The sequence below is a fragment of the Melopsittacus undulatus genome, chromosome 4 (assembly GCF_012275295.1).
Source record: "Melopsittacus undulatus isolate bMelUnd1 chromosome 4, bMelUnd1.mat.Z, whole genome shotgun sequence".
NCBI classification, from domain to species: Eukaryota; Metazoa; Chordata; class Aves; order Psittaciformes; family Psittaculidae; genus Melopsittacus; species Melopsittacus undulatus.
The window spans coordinates 3404537-3420300 of record NC_047530.1 but is presented as its reverse complement, the minus strand read 5'-3'; the positions used below and the strand labels follow the sequence as shown (position 1 = coordinate 3420300).

The following is a 15764-nucleotide window of genomic DNA, read 5'->3' as shown; positions in this document are numbered from 1 at the left end:
TAAGTGATGTTGCTCATGCGGGTGATAAGGCCAGTTAACAGTGCTATTCCTGTATGTAAGGTGATTTATTAGCAGCTTAAACAGCAAGCAAGCATACAAGCTGAGACCAAGATAATAAACTTGAAGTAGAATTCATTCAGAGGCTGAGAAATTTGCAGTGATTTACATGTGCTTGCGAAGCTGTGGATACTGGCGATCTGGACTGACTGCTGTTCAACAGGGGGAATGAAGGCAAGATCCATTTCTGTTAATGATAAGGTAGTGCTGCCTACAACAGACCTTGAAAAAACCCTTCCTTTACAGGTCTTTTCCTTTACCATGAAGAAATCATTTGGGTAAGGAAATGAGATCACCCTGAGTTGGAACTCGCAGTAGTAAGAAGATTCTTTAAAACATCCCCCTAGATGCATTGTCAGAAGTCCATAAACCCAACTCTTATCTTTTCCCCATCTTCAGAAAGAGGATATTGTGTTTACTGGCAGCATCCTGACAGGTTTCATTTAAATCAGGAAATGCACATCAAGCCTGACATCACCTCATTGCAAAGCCAAGAGCATCCAGAATCATAAGGAACACAAGTGCCTGGTATCTGAAAGAGAAAAATCTTCAGAGCTGACTCTCATTTCCATACAGAACATTATGAAAATTTATCATCCAGGAAGATTATTTCTTATAATAGACACTGAGGAACAATTCTGTTCTCATTCTGGAATTGTTTAGCTGGAAAACTCAGAGGCAGTGAAACCTTCCCCATAATAAAATTAAAACATAACCTCCTAATTATTATTTTAATAGTTAAACTAGTCACTATGAAATTAACGTAAGCCACGGCAGCCTTCCATGGACAGCTACACTTTTATTGATCCATTAAACCTAGAGTGTTTCAATAACACATTCCAAAGGTTATTATTTACTCTGTAATCATTAGCTTAGCTCAGCATAGCACATCTATAGCACAAGTAAATGAAACATCAGTTGACTGCTTAGGAAGAGAGATCAAGAAAGCAATAATACAACCAATAAATCACTTGTTACATGTATATTCAGAAGTACTGTGGAAGCTCCTTACTCGTGGGGAGTGGTGGTCACAGGGAGACAAAGGTCTCCTGCCAAACAACTGCAGGATACCAGGGAGACATCCATAATGTCACCCATGTGCACGCTCGTACCCACATAAATCCACTGTGTCCTCGGTAAAATAAACCCCCATAGAAAGGATCCTGTGTATATAAACTGAATTAACTACATATAAACAGCCTTCTCCAGTACCTACATCTTGCATTATGCTTGAGTCTGATGAATCACTTAAGGACATACTTCAGACTTAGCACTGATAGCAGAGACTAACACACAGCAGCAGCATGTGTCACCTCCTGGATGGCAGCAAAACACTGACAACTGTGGGGGAAAGGGAGGTCTATACAAATGTACAGGATAACTACTGTTATTGATCTTGGAAAACACCTACCACTGAAGTGTTAGTCTTATTTTAGCATCAAATATCAGAAATAATTTGGTAATTCATATGACACCCATAGAGTGTGGCTCTTTACCATGTGGAAGAAATCCAAACCACCCTCAGAGGTGATGTGTAGAGAAACAGCACTACTTATCACTGACAGTACATGATGGAAGGCCTCAAAAGCACTTGCGGTGGACAATAGAGGGACCAGCTTCCTCATATTCATCTTTGCTGATCCACATTTGCTGAAAAGTAGACAGGGATGCCAGTATTGACCCCCCAATCCAGACAGAGTATTTCCGTTCGGGTGGTGCAATCATCTACAAGAGAAGTGCAATCTGTTGTAAACAGTGACAAGCAGATAACATAATAAACATCTCTCTGGGTGAAATAAGTGGGTGAGAGTCTTTTCATCAGGGAAGCACAACTCAATGGAGCACAACAGGGAAGTACACCACCTAAGAGGCAGAAAGGCTGCCATATTTTGTCTTCCACCTCAAATTGATAAAGACACTAAATCGTTACTATGAGCAGACAAATACAGCAGCCCATAAGATCTCCACAGATAGCTCCTAAAACAGCTACCAAAACTTATAAGCATACATGAAAGCTTGGAAATATTAACCTAATTTGACTGCAATTAAAGATCACTGGAACAACACAAGAGGATGGCCTGAGCATTTCTTTTGTTTTCAAGGATAAAGGAATTCTTCAATGTAAAGGAAAAAAACCCCACACAAAACATCGAGACCTGGCACTGTGTATGTAGCTGAGCACTGCCTATAGAGCGAGAAGACTCCCTGCTAATTTGATTCTCCCCTGAGCCACTGAACTTCTAAAACACACTGGATGTATCCCTGCTTCTGCATCCTCCTGTTTCCATTCCTGCCACTCCCCGTCATGCCCATTCAACATGCTGGCTGCTGCCTGTCAAAAACGGTCTCTTTCCCTGCCCATGGCAGGGGGTTGGAACTGGATGATCTTAAGATCCTTTCCAACCCAAACCATTCTCTGATTCTATAACTCTATTTCACTATACAGTATCTTGACTCTGAGCTGAGAAGGTCCTTTCAAGCAGCTAACAAACTGCAGACTTTGCATGCTGCTTGGATTTTGAATTCATTCTTCCACCTTTATCACTAATGACTTTCACAGATCACTAAGCCTCAAAGCTCATAATATTCCCAGTATCTTCTCACATTGTTCATGCCCCCTTTGGTGTCTACAGCTCCATCTTCTCTAGGTTCATCCCTACCTCTCTTACTGTTCTGTGCAGTCTTTCAAGTAGCCCTTTTCGCCCTCATAGCTCTATTTCACTGCAAATCCCATGGGACTCTAAAGGTTGGACTTGATGATCTTAAAGGTCTTTTCCAAACTATTTGATTCTATGATTCTATGACTCTTTCTCCTCTTTAGGAAAAACCAGTTCTGTGTTGTTTCACACTGTCTCAAAGTGACCACATCAACTCCCATGGCTTTATTCCAGTACCTCTCAAATCCCTCTGTTTTGGCTGCTAGGAAGAAAAGAGGCATTAAATCAGCAGGTTGCCTGGGCTCTCTTAACATCAGGACTTGGGATGCAAGACCTGGACATTCTCTTACGGACATTTTGATTTGGTTTTAAGATCTAACCTTCCACCAAAATCTTGGGTTTTAAGTGCAGGTTATTACCTTAATCTTCATGGTGCTTGGAGCCAAAGCTGTAACCTCTTTCTGCATCCGATCACCAATCCCAGGATACATTGTGGTTCCTCCAGAGAGGACATTATTAGCATAGAGATCCTTACGGATGTCGATGTCACACTTCATAATACTGTTGTAAGTGGCTTCATGGATACCTGCAGATTCCATCCCTGAGTGGAAAGAAGTTGTAACACATTATTTCGATTCGTCCCCTTGTTTCTTACTGTTAAAATGAGAGGAAGGCTCACTAGTCCAAGCTGTCTCCCCTTTAGAAAGCTCCAGTTACACGATGCTTAGGAGAGGAAGGACAAAGACAAGACATCCCCCTCACCTTTGTAATCTCAGCATAGTAATTATACAAGCAAAATACACTTGATGGGAAGGAAGATCCCCGTTCTGATTTCATACTGGGTTTGCTACTTCATAAGGTAAAAAAATGATTTCACATTAAGAAAACATTTAAAATAAGGCATTACTGCAATAGTTTGCCATTTTTATAACGATTTCTGATGCTGTTAGCTGGCAATAGAAGCCCACTTGGCATGTCAGTGAGCTACCTTGCTTTTGAGGTGTAGCTGAATTTGAATGCCAGCACAGCAAAGCTAACTTCTGGTACTGTTTTCTCCTAAAGAAAGGAACAGACCAGGTACAGTCCTGGGAAAACAGCTGGAAGCACCAGACCTTTTGACTAGGTTCACATACACATTTTGGCCAAGATCTGTGAGCCAGGAAATCCTGATTTCCATCGCTACGTCTCTGATTGTGACCATTGTTGAAGCCTAACTCATCTCTGATATACTTCTCACAGCCAAATCCCTCCATCTGCTAAAGAGAATTTCTCCTGCTGATGCTCAGATACAGAACTTGGAGCTACATTAATGCTTGAACAGTTCCCTTTCTACACACAAACGTAGCTTCACCATTCAGTGTGATGGAAATCATGCCAAACTGCCTGCAGCCATTTCACACAGTCCTTGAGAGAGGAATTTAAGTGGGAAGTGGGAAATTTGTGAGGGCAGCATGAGTTCCTACAGAACTCCCATGAGTTCCCACATAAGGTGTCAGTCATCCACTGGGGAGAATGGGAATTTTAACACTACAGATGAAACTACTGGAGAATGATGTATGATCTGATTTTCTATAATTCAATTACAGATTAATATAACTTAACACTAAATGGAAGCAGTACCTAGATTAAAAGCCCCATAACCGCACTGTGCAGTTATGTAGCAGCCAGTCAAGATAAAAAGCATGATCTGACAGTGCTCTAAAACATCATCTTGCATTTATAAGAGATTGAAACAATTCAATTCAGGTATTTCTAAGCAGCAGTGTCCATAGCTTCTAAAGAACTGATTTAGTCAACAGAAGCTGCATGTTTCTAAGGTCATCTCAGAATAAACGCCTTGGTTCCTCCCGCTGAAGGCTGTCTGTACTTCCTAAGAAATCCTTCTTTTCATTCCCTGTCAAGTCCCTAGAAAGAGCAGTCCTGTCCCACCTATGAAGGATGGCTGGAAGAGAGTCTCCGGGCACCGGAACCGTTCATTCCCAATGGTGATGACTTGTCCATCAGGAAGCTCATAGCTCTTCTCAAGAGAGGAGGAGGAAGCTGCAGTCGCCATTTCATTCTCAAAATCCAGTGCCACATAACAAAGCTTCTCCTTCACATCTCTCACAATCTCTCGTTCCGCTGCAGACAGGCAACAAGGTTTTAATCAGCCCACAGTGGGATAAGATAGGATACGGATTTACTCATGCACATTTCCCTGAGTTCATGATGGTCACAGAGTTAACTGGATTCTCACCTCTCTGTTGTCTCAACAACATCGCTTTCCCTTTGCATCACTCATCAGCAAATAAAAGATGTATTGTGCTACAGAATGCTGTAAAGATTAATATTTACATGTTTATGTCACGTAACCTTGAGGTTTATCCATTACCAGCTACTGACTTTATTCCTTTGTTTGTGGAAGAGATATGATCAAACACAACAACCAATTATATTTGTCAGTGACATAGGATTTCCTAATGAGGCGCCATCCTCATCTTTGATTCTCAATATACACACTGAAAGCCAAAGTCATTTTGAAGCATCTTGCCTCACACACACTTCCTTCATATGAAGACAACTAAGAACAAACATAAGCAAAGGGCATCCAAAGCATAGCTCATTACCAGTGGTGACAAAGGAGTAGCCTCTCTCAGTGAGAATCTTCATGAGATAGTCAGTGAGGTCTCTGCCTGCCAGATCGAGCCTCATGATGGCATGAGGTAAGGCATAGCCCTCATAGATAGGCACGTTGTGTGTGACACCATCCCCAGAATCCAGAACTATTCCTAGGAGATGAAAGTAAAGGAGAAAGTGGTTATTTTCCACTGATACAGGGTCTCCACACAGACTCATAGAACCATGGAATGGTTTGGGCTGGAAGTGACCTGAAGCTCATCCAGTTCCAATCCCCCTGCCACGGGCAGGGACATACTCCACATTCTCAACTGAAACATGCAACAACAAAGATGCTCACATGATGATTGCTTCTGTCATTTCTATAACTAAAGAGCTGCTCGCATGAGCCAAAGTCATTAGCACAAACTAAGCAGCTTGGGGAAAAAGACACATAACATTCAGCAAATTGATTGTCTTGTTCCTGCTGAACAGACACCAGCAATAATGATCTTACACGTATGCAGAGGCTTTCATTTCAGACCACCCTCAGCACTTTACAGACATGAAATAATGTACAATCTAAATAAAAACCTATCTATAAGACTAAAAATTGGAATCTGCCATTAAAATAAACCAGCCCATTAGGGAAAATGCACCAATGGTTTATCTGTGCACAGCCCATGTTATTCTTGGCTAGGAAATGAAGTCCGTGTTTTCCACTCACAATGAGTAAGGCATTTCTGATCCGAAACGTGCATACAAATAGTCAAATTTTCAGCAGAAAACCAGTATTTATGATACTCACAACTCCTCTAATATACAAAATCATATTGTGGCATCAGGCTACAAAGACAGATGGTACTTTAATTGTTTTCAAAGTATATGAAGACTCAAGGGTTGCTAAGAATTTATTGTCTTAATGTTTGATCAGACTCTAAATGGCAAGAAGAAAACACCTCCATGTTAATTCAAATGGTCGCTTAACAGCAGGCATCATTATGTGATAGAAATTCAACATTTAAAGAAAGTATTTTCATCTGGCTACTGAAGGGCTGGTTTTTTTCCTGTTGGGAATGCAGCTTAACAATGGAGGTGGTTCTAGAGAAAGAAGGAACCATGGGATTGGACCCATCTAGTGAAGATACAGCTTCATCTCCATGCTGTGCAATTAAGGGCAGTATCAAAGCGGACCATCCTTCATTTGTTCATACAGTTGTGCTGTAGCCAGTTGAGCTTTTGAAGCAGAAATCCATAAATCTATACCCTTACCTGTCACGAAGTTGAAAACAACAAAGAGGCACTTGCACAGCATGGTGGGAAGTATTCAGTCTCCACAGGGCTATCAGTGCTTCTTAAAACACAGCTGCTGCATCATAATCAACATATATCCACAAGATATACATCCACAAGAGAAGGACAGGAGGAAAATACAACTCCCAGAACGACTCACCAGTTGTTCTTCCAGATGCATACAGAGACAGCACTGCCTGAATTGCTACATACATGGCTGGCACATTGAACGTCTCAAACATGATCTGGAAGGAGAAGTATTAAAACCTTTAGGATCTGCATTTGAGAGTATCTGAAAAGACAGTAAATCTATTCTTTTTTGAATGAAAACTGCCAGCTACTACTCTGAGTCCCCTCCTGTGAACAGCACACAATGTTTCCTTTAGGATTTCATTAAAAGAACTGAAGATGACACCCGGGATAACCCTGATGGCAGGACTGCAACAACGCAGCAACCTAAGATTAACATATAATTTATACACACATATTAAGAAACATGTGGAAGACACAGCTGGAAGAAGCCATGAGGAACAATCCTTCTATTCCCATCTCAAGGAAGAATTTGACATTCTGACACAGCTTTGGTTCTGCCTCAGAAATTCCTCAGCTGGAGCATGCACAGATTCCTCTGGCAAACAAATCACAGAATGGTTTGGGTTAGAAGGGACCTTAAAGCTCATCCAGTTCCAACCACTGCCATGGGCAGAGACACATTCCACTGGAGCAGCTTGCTCCAAGCCCCTGTGTCCAACCTGGCCTTGAACACTGCCAGGGATGGGGCAGCCACAGCTTCTCTGGGCACCCTGTGCCAGAGCCTCAGCACCCTCAAAGGGAAGAGCTTCTGCCAAGAGCTCACCTCAATCTCCCCTCTGTCAGTTTAAACCTATTATCCCTTGTCCTATCACTACAATACAATCTAGCAATACACTATACTTACTACTAGCAGGATTTTCCTGGTATAGAACCTAACTTGGTGTAGTTTGAACCTATTACGTCTCATTCTGCTCAGCAAACGCAAGTTTCTTTTCTCTATATGGTGTCCTTAGTCCTCTTGTCTCATCCCCCACCTCCTGTACTCTAACAAGCTTCAGTTCTTTCCATCTCCTGTGTCAGATAAACTGCAATTTTATCCGAGCAGATGGAATAACATTTGTTTCCTGTTGGAATCCCACTGGGGCTTTGTTAAAGGAACCCATTAAGGGCACACACTGAACTAACACACTCTGGACAGCACCAGGCACTGTATCCTTTCTTAAACCAATGCCACATACCCAGGGCAGGGCTACCTTACCACTAGTGGTGCTGCTGTGAGTATAGAACCATTTAGGTTAGAAGGGACCCTTAAGGTCAAGTCCACCTAACACTGCCAAGTCCACCACTAATCCACACTCAGCACCACATCTCCACCATCACCGTTGTACCCAACGGAGCCACTGACATCAGGGGGTTAAACTTTGGATTTCATAACCTAATCCCTTTGCCAAGGAAGTCTACTTTTAATGAAAAGTATGCTTTCAATTAAACAATACACGAATTACTGGTATTTCTTAGCTAATGCAATTAATTTAATGCAATCAAGAATAAACAATAAGCCTTTAAACAATCCTGAAAACAGGATTTATCATTGCAGTATAATGACAGAAAAATAGTCCTAGACACGACTACTGTATGAACCACACTTTCTGGTTGCTATAAACTAGGCTTTTCTTATGGTCTATTGTTTATTATCTCCCAGTTGTATTATCTCCCAGTGCTGTCAAGCTCACTACTTAACCAGTTTATTTACACTGTTGCTAAATTGATGCATAATCTCCCTAAGATATATATGCCAAAAGTTGGCACAAAGAGAAGTGCAGAGCCACATCTGATTTTCCCAGGTGATTTTATACCTATATAAGTATTTAAATCACATTTACTTCTAGTTACTTCTGAATTTATAATGTGGATATTTGGCCAGAAGGCTGCTTGAAAATACAGAAACTTCAGAGGCTGACTTTTGGTTCTGATCTGAGTTTGCAAAATCAGACTGAGTGTGCCACAGACAGAAATGTTTTGCAAAGCATCATTTAAGTATGAATCCTTCAGACAACTCATTTTCCAAAGCCAGCACAAACATTCCAGGTTTTTAATGCTTTTCCCCCAAACCTGAAAGGGTGCTCCAGTGGGGACCTTCACAAAATCATCTGCATGATGGACTCCAAACCTCTTTATTCAAATCTTCCCCCAAAAAGCACATTTCTGATACAATAACTAGCATCCTGTGTGATGCAGAAATGTTGATAAAGTGACAGCCTTCAGGGTAGAAAGCAGGAGCTGGTACAGAATGAGCTGAGGAGCTGAGCTACTAAAGGTTGAGCACTCTTGGTGGCCTGAGGTAGGCACATGAAAGGCGTCATTGATCCAAACCTCACAGAGAAGTGTGATTCAGCTGGTGCACAACCCATGTTACAGCACTTGCAAACCTCACTTTTAAATACACCAATGACTCATCACTCCTTCAAAACAAATTACATGACACCTGGTTATCTCACACTGAAACTCAGCATCAGAAACCACCTTTGCCTCCAGCTTCTCCGCTACCAGAACTGAAAATACACAGTCTGGTGAACAAAAAGAATTACTTCAAGTTTTAAGAGGAAAGTTGCTTATATATCACTGCTACACACAAGTACAAACCATTTTAGGGACATCTGGAAGTCTGATATTGGGTGAGCAGCAAACTCTTGTTTCTCATCATGGCTTAAGTCTGTGTGCTAACCCACACTAACCCTAAGGGATTATCTCCCATAAGAAGTTGAACACCCAGGACTATTTCTATCTTTATGTGCTGCCATGTGACAATGGTCTGTGGCACTGCATGCTGTGAATGCCCCATCCCTGGCAGTGTTTGCACAAGGCCTTCAGCAACCTGATCTAGTGAAAGGTGTCCCTGCCCATGGTAGGGGGTTGGAACTGGATGATCCTAAGACCCTTTCCAACCCAAACCGTTCTGGGATTCTCTGATTCACATGATTACCTGAGTCATTTTTTCACGGTTGGCCTTTGGATTCAAGGGGGCCTCGGTCAGCAGGATGGGGTGTTCCTCTGGTGCAACCCGCAGTTCATTGTAGAAAGAATGATGCCAAATCTACAATGGACAATCACTTTAGAAAACTGTTCTGACAATCATTTCTTATGTCCACAGAAACTACCCAGAAAGCTTTGTAAATAGAGGCTGAGTAATTACTGGGGTTTTTTTTACAGACATATTAAAATAGTCAGCATATTAAGAGTGAATCTGCCAAATTCAACTGGTTTAGAACCAAGCCCACTTGGTTTCTACAGTATGTAACAGAATATAACCTACACAATGGAGTCTTTCCAGTTAGATTCCCTAAACAGAGCACAGCTCTTCCCCTTGAAGCAGGAGCAGCAGTTAGTTCCCACCTGCACTACTCCGATACAGAAGCTGAACTGTTAGACCTGGAAAGGCTTCTCCACTTCAAGCTGCTTGGAGACTGATCCAGCTGCAAGCTGTTCCCAAAATGGTCTTTAGAAATCTAATTCTTTCCAAAGCAAAAGGCCCCTTATGCCACAGATATTTCATCCACTAAAACCTGAATCAAGCTCTCACTTACTATAGAGTAGCTAAATACCTTAGTCACAGTCTGTAAAGTACTATAGCATGCTTTTCATGTTAGAAGGTGTTACCTGTATCAAATGATGCTGGCTCTCATTGTCTGAGGACTGTGGTTGTGAGGAACTGAAGGCATTTTTTTCTTGATGCCAGCTCAGTGTGTTTAGTAACAGGATGAAATATTTCTTATCTTCTCATTTAATTCTTTCTTAACCCTTATTTCTTTTTTTCTTCTCTTTTTAGCTCAGCTTTGCCTGACCCAATAAGCTTCTTTCTGAGCCAAAACCATCACCATCAGGATAGTTTACGGATACATTTATTAGGTTAATATCCTAGAAACAAGTGTTATTATGCTTCAAAATGAACTTGAGTGGAAAAAAGATTTCTACATTTGAAGAATCTATAAAATCAACAGCTGTCCAGAGCTGGAATTACTTATTAAGAAAATCATTAGCCCTCTGCTTCAGCTGTGAAGAACAGCCTGGCCTCATAAAGCAGGGCCCTGCCTAAATCTCAGGCAGTTTGCAGGCTCTTCCTCAAAACCAGGCACAATTAGGCACTGTACAGCCCATTAGTTTCGACCTAATAACCATAACATTAATGGATAATGATATTCCATAAGGAACAAAAACAGTTAGGTATTGGATTTTGTAAGTCATGAGAATTAAATGCAAGCAGCAAGCACAACAGCAAAGAGAAATCACTGAGGAAGAATTATTCCAACATTTATATTAAACATTTACATAGTCACCGGAGCCACAGAATGCTCCATCCCAACGTTTTCCCTCCCATACGTTGTCAGCTCAGCTGCTGTGAACAAATTAACAGTGATGTACAATGCTCTGTATTATTATCCAGTGGAAAACAGAGCAGTCCCAATTTGAATATTGTGAATTGAAGCACAGAAGAATGCTTCATTTCATCGCCTGCATGTTCTCCTCCTCCATTCACATGGATATCTGTGCATCCCACAGCGTCCTCGCTCTGGATTTCTCTCTCACACACACACATCCTAATCCTTTGGTGACCCCACTTTTTGTAACACAGGATGGTTGGACACTGCATTATTATGCTTTGGTCCCATTTTTGGCACATTACCCAGTAATTCTCTTGTTCCTACATCATTCTGCTTTTAGTAGGGACCTACTTTCATATGCAATTCCTTCATCCATTTAAGTAACAAAAAGAATTCACACTGCAAGAACCCACATAGTATCTGACCACTATTTGAATTACAGCACTGCCTGAAGCCTCCACCCCATTACACCCTAAAACCAATCAACCTAGCCATAAGTCTACACTACAGTAAAGCACATACCATCTTTTTTACCTTCTCCAATTCCTTTTCATAACTAGATTTTAGTCTGCTCTAGCATCCAGCATTACCCAGGGACAGAACACATACAAGTATGTGTTATCTACAGGATAATTTCCAGATACAGAGACCAGTTACTAAGGAAAGAACAAAAAATAGTGACCTCCAATTCATGGGTTTAGGTGTTGTTTCTTTTTCCTGCAGGGAAATATAATTTCTTCCTAAGTGCAGACAGCAGAAAAATTATCAGGAAGAACAATATAACTGGATGTATGAATTAGGCTTTAGGAATGAGCAAGGTGTCCTCTCAGCAAGCAGAGCAATAGTGAAATCCAAATACTGTGCTTCCATCTAGAGGAGTACGTGGGCAATTCATTTCCAAATATGAACTGAGGAACTCCCATTGCTCCTGTATGGACTTTGGTCTGTTCATCTGGAACACTCTGCACTTACCTGTTTGGGTTCATGGATATGACACAATAATTGACTTTATATATATGTATTATAACTGCATACACCACATCAAGTGTGAGTGCAGAACACCACCAGCCCCATGTCTTCCTTTCAGTGGTATTTTCCATAGGAAAACATTACTAGAAGCATTTGATTGCGGAGCTTCCTTCCTATACCATTTCACCTGGAGGCAAGTGACTGAACTGCAATCCTGTCTCTAAGGAAGAGGTACTGGATTTCCACATACAGACTCAGATGCTTCCTGATAAGACCAGGTTATAAGGGATACCAGGGATACTCAGCAGAGTGAGTGCCCTTCAGACGCCTGCTCTCCAGCTTCTCCCATGAGCACACCTCATTGTCTAGTCAGGGACGTCCTTAAGTGAGCATTTCACTAAGAGGTCTTTGCTCTGGCTGCCAGCCTGTCTTTCCCTCTTTAACTGACAGTCAGCATGTCACATACAATACAAGATGTGGGCATCACCCATCATCTTTTCATGTAGACAAGCACTGGGGAGAGAAAATCACCCCTTCACCTCCCAGGTTTTGTTCCCAACATCAGTAATGTATCTTTAATATTTCTCTGATTCACCTCTGTTGAATCACAACCTGGTTTCTGTTTTACTTTAGCTACTTTCTAACATTGTCAAATGTTCTGCTTCATAAGTACCTTAAGACTGAAAAGAGTGTGTATAAAGCATAAAATACTTTTATAACATACTTGCAACTCTGATGAGCAATAAGCATTTACTCTAAATGAAAAGTAACTCTAGAAGTGCCAAGACCTCATCAACTCCTGTACTAGCATACTGTATCCTTTTACCTCTGCCGTGATGGAAAATTCTTCAAGGATTTCCCCTTTGGTTTTTAAGAGGGTTAATAGCAAATGGTTTGTCTTGGGTAAGATGATGCCTCCATCATTACATTAAAAATCAACACCCACCTTTTCCATATCATCCCAGTTAGTGATGATTCCATGCTCAATTGGATATTTCAGTGTCAGGATCCCTCTCTTACTTTGTGCTTCATCCCCTACATAGCTGTCTTTTTGACCCATTCCAACCATAACACCCTGCAAAGCATAACATTCTAATATTAGTGCAGTACCTCACACACCTTAGGGACAGAATAACATTTTAGATTACAACTTCATGTTAAATACTGTGCCTGCTGCTGCTGTTCCAGCACATACCCCCAGAACATGCAAGGAACTAAAATGTGAATTGATCAGTAACCACCTATTCTGTATTAACTTCCTCTATAAACCCAGCAGGAAGAGCAAGGCAGCTTCAAAACCCGAAGAAGGCACCTCAAAATTGATACAACTAATGTCCATGCAGGTGCATGGCAGCCATCACCACACTCATGGTTCTCTGCAAGTGATGGGCTCTTTGTCACTGCGCAAAGGAATAAAGAGAAGGAACTGTGGGGGAAAAGATATAATCTTCCTAGATTTACTTTATATATTAGGCTGCACTTTCTGCTTAAGGTAGTTCCATTATTGCCTTTAAACATAGAGATTCCCCCTTGCTGGAAGTTAAATGGCTTCGAAAAATATGTTTTGGGGAAAAAAGCTTTAATTTATATAAAACAGAGACAGATTTTCTAAAAGAAAACTCACTAAATAATAGCTTTACAATGTTTATCATGTTTGCATTAGGAAGCCTATTGTGATTGCCTCAATATAAATACATATGAGGTAATATATGACTTTTCAGCTAGCACAAAGAATTAATTTTTACTATTTATCCATGATTACAGCTGCTGAGCAGCTTCACTGTGCACAGTTACATGCCAAAAGACAATGAACAAGGAGAGGTTAAAGAATGGATGTTTTCAACAACTGATATTCAACTGCAATGATTCATACAGGTGTTCAAAATGCACTTCAAAATGCTTAGTATTTTAATGCTTAGTATTTTACACCTGTCAAACCAGGCTTCTTTAGCTCAGCAAAAGTCCACCTAGAACTTCAGGGAAGGGTTTCTGTAGCCCAGAAAATCAAAATCTGACTTAGATATGAATAAAATGAACAAAAATTTGCATTTTCTATTCATAAAGGATCTATTCCAAAACCAGCTAAGCAGAAAGAAGGTCAAGAAAAGCCACATTTATCCTTTCTAGTTTTGAGTTGATCAAGTGATGTGCTAGAGACCCTTTTTTGAAGTTTATTGGGCCATACTTTTACTTACTAAGGAAAGGAACTTAACACTATTCTGTGTATCTTTTTTCTTTGTATTGATACAGCAAGTATTAATTCATCTAAGAAGTTGGGCTTTTTTTCCCTATACAACACCTTCATACCATTAAGACACTCATGTTCCTCTTTAGCCAACACATTATGGCTGAAGAACCCCTTTTCCAAAGGATAAAGTAGTTGACCTCACAGTGATAAAGACGCGCAGCTCAATCCTCCAGTTCTTAACATGTTAAACTCTTACAAGGACCAATGGGAATAAGTCTGATGCTTTCTCACTTAAAGTCCCCAAAAAGACCTCAAACCAACCCAAACCAACCCCCCAAACCAGACAGCACTTTCATTTTGGTACCAACTGACCTGATGTCGAGGTCTTCCAACGATGGATGGAAATACAGCTCTGGGGGCATCATCTCCTGCAAACCCAGCTTTGCAAAGCCCAGAACCATTGTCACATACAAGGGCAGTGGTTTCATCATCATCGCACATAGTACCTCACAATTTTGGCTGCAAGACAGTGATTTGGAGGGATGGGAGGGAAACAAACAGAAGGGAATAGGACAGAAGCAACTCTCTATAATTTAGACAGCAAAGAATAAGCCTAAACAGTGAGGACTACACTAAAGCCCTAATCTTGCAAAGCACGTTAAGTGTCCACACAAAGTTCAGCTTCAACAGACAAATTAATCATGACATTCAGCTTTTGTTTCCAAAAGGGAATGCTCTCCTTTAGCCTCAAGGGGTCCTGTGATACTCTTTTAATTGGCCTCATGGGATAAGTTCAGCTAGAGGATACACATTCACCTCTACTTGGACTTAAGCATCTCTTCCAAGGCTGAATTATCTTCTGGAAATGTCATTTGTTAAAAATCAATTGATGATATGGACCTACCGGTTCTAATGTTAGTAGTTAGATGGTAAATTAGAATCCCCAAACAGTTATTACTTCCAAGACCACAGTGGCATGTATCAATTTGCCTCTTTCTTTGAGGGTCATCATCATTCTTAACCAACTAAAAATAACCCCTACTGAAAGTTTCAGGGAATCCTTTGCTGTGTGTTTTTAAATGGCACCTACTCCATGATGTGAAGTGCTCACTACAGGACCTATTCCATATTTGTAAGTGGTAAATACCTTATCAAAGTGGTTATTCTAGGAAACAGGACAAGAGGCAGCCCAGGAACAACTCAACTTCAGCGGTTGGCCAACACATCAGACAAAGTCCCGAACTCATTGGAATTCATGGCAAAACTCCCACTGTGGGGGGGCCTGAATTTCACCAAGACTTCTGCTTCAGATTCCTTGGTTATTTTAAGGGCTGTATCATTGCCTCTTTAGGCAGTTGAGTAGAGGAAAGCTTTTTGTGCTTTCTTCTCTTGTCAACTTTACTCAGTAAGGAAACGTACTTCAGAAAGGAATGACAAACACTACTTCTCCAACAAAGTTCTCCTCTTTAACAATGCAAAATATGTATTAAGCATCATTTTTGCTATTAATGCAAAAAGGTGTTTGACTTCTGATAGCATCATAGTTTCTCCTAAGCCCTGTGTGCATAAGCATGCCAGGAGTGGTGGCAGAGC

At 41.0% G+C, this 15764-nt stretch overlaps 1 protein-coding gene across 2 annotated transcripts; it reads right to left on the bottom strand.

The window, feature by feature from the left end:
• Nucleotides 1-1529: 1529 nt before the first annotated feature.
• LOC101875297 (actin, alpha skeletal muscle B-like) lies at nucleotides 1530-14704 on the bottom strand. Of its 2 annotated transcripts, XM_005154180.4 has the most exons (8): nucleotides 14544-14704; nucleotides 12930-13058; nucleotides 9619-9729; nucleotides 6763-6847; nucleotides 5321-5482; nucleotides 4644-4835; nucleotides 3134-3315; nucleotides 1530-1782 (listed from the first exon to the last, which is right to left on the bottom strand). In XM_005154180.4, exons 1-8 carry the CDS (start codon nucleotides 14670-14672, stop codon nucleotides 1639-1641), a joined length of 1134 nt encoding a protein of 377 aa, XP_005154237.1. In that variant the 5' UTR covers nucleotides 14673-14704; the 3' UTR covers nucleotides 1530-1638. The 2 variants fall into 2 exon arrangements, with proteins under 2 accessions (XP_005154237.1, XP_005154238.1); XM_005154181.2 differs by lacking the exon at nucleotides 12930-13058 and having other exon boundaries at nucleotides 1639-1782; nucleotides 14544-14672.
• Between the last annotated feature and the right edge of the window lie 1060 nt (nucleotides 14705-15764).

Coding starts and splice junctions, on each gene's coding strand:
- LOC101875297 (XM_005154180.4), bottom strand. CDS start 14,672: ATGTGCGATGATGATGAAACCACTGCCCTTGTATGTGACAATGGTTCT. Junction 6,848..9,618: donor ACCGTGAAAAAATGACTCAG/GTAATCATGTGA, acceptor TTCTCCTTCCAG/ATCATGTTTGAGACGTTCAA. Junction 3,316..4,643: donor CTTCCAGCCATCCTTCATAG/GTGGGACAGGAC, acceptor CTTTCCACTCAG/GGATGGAATCTGCAGGTATC.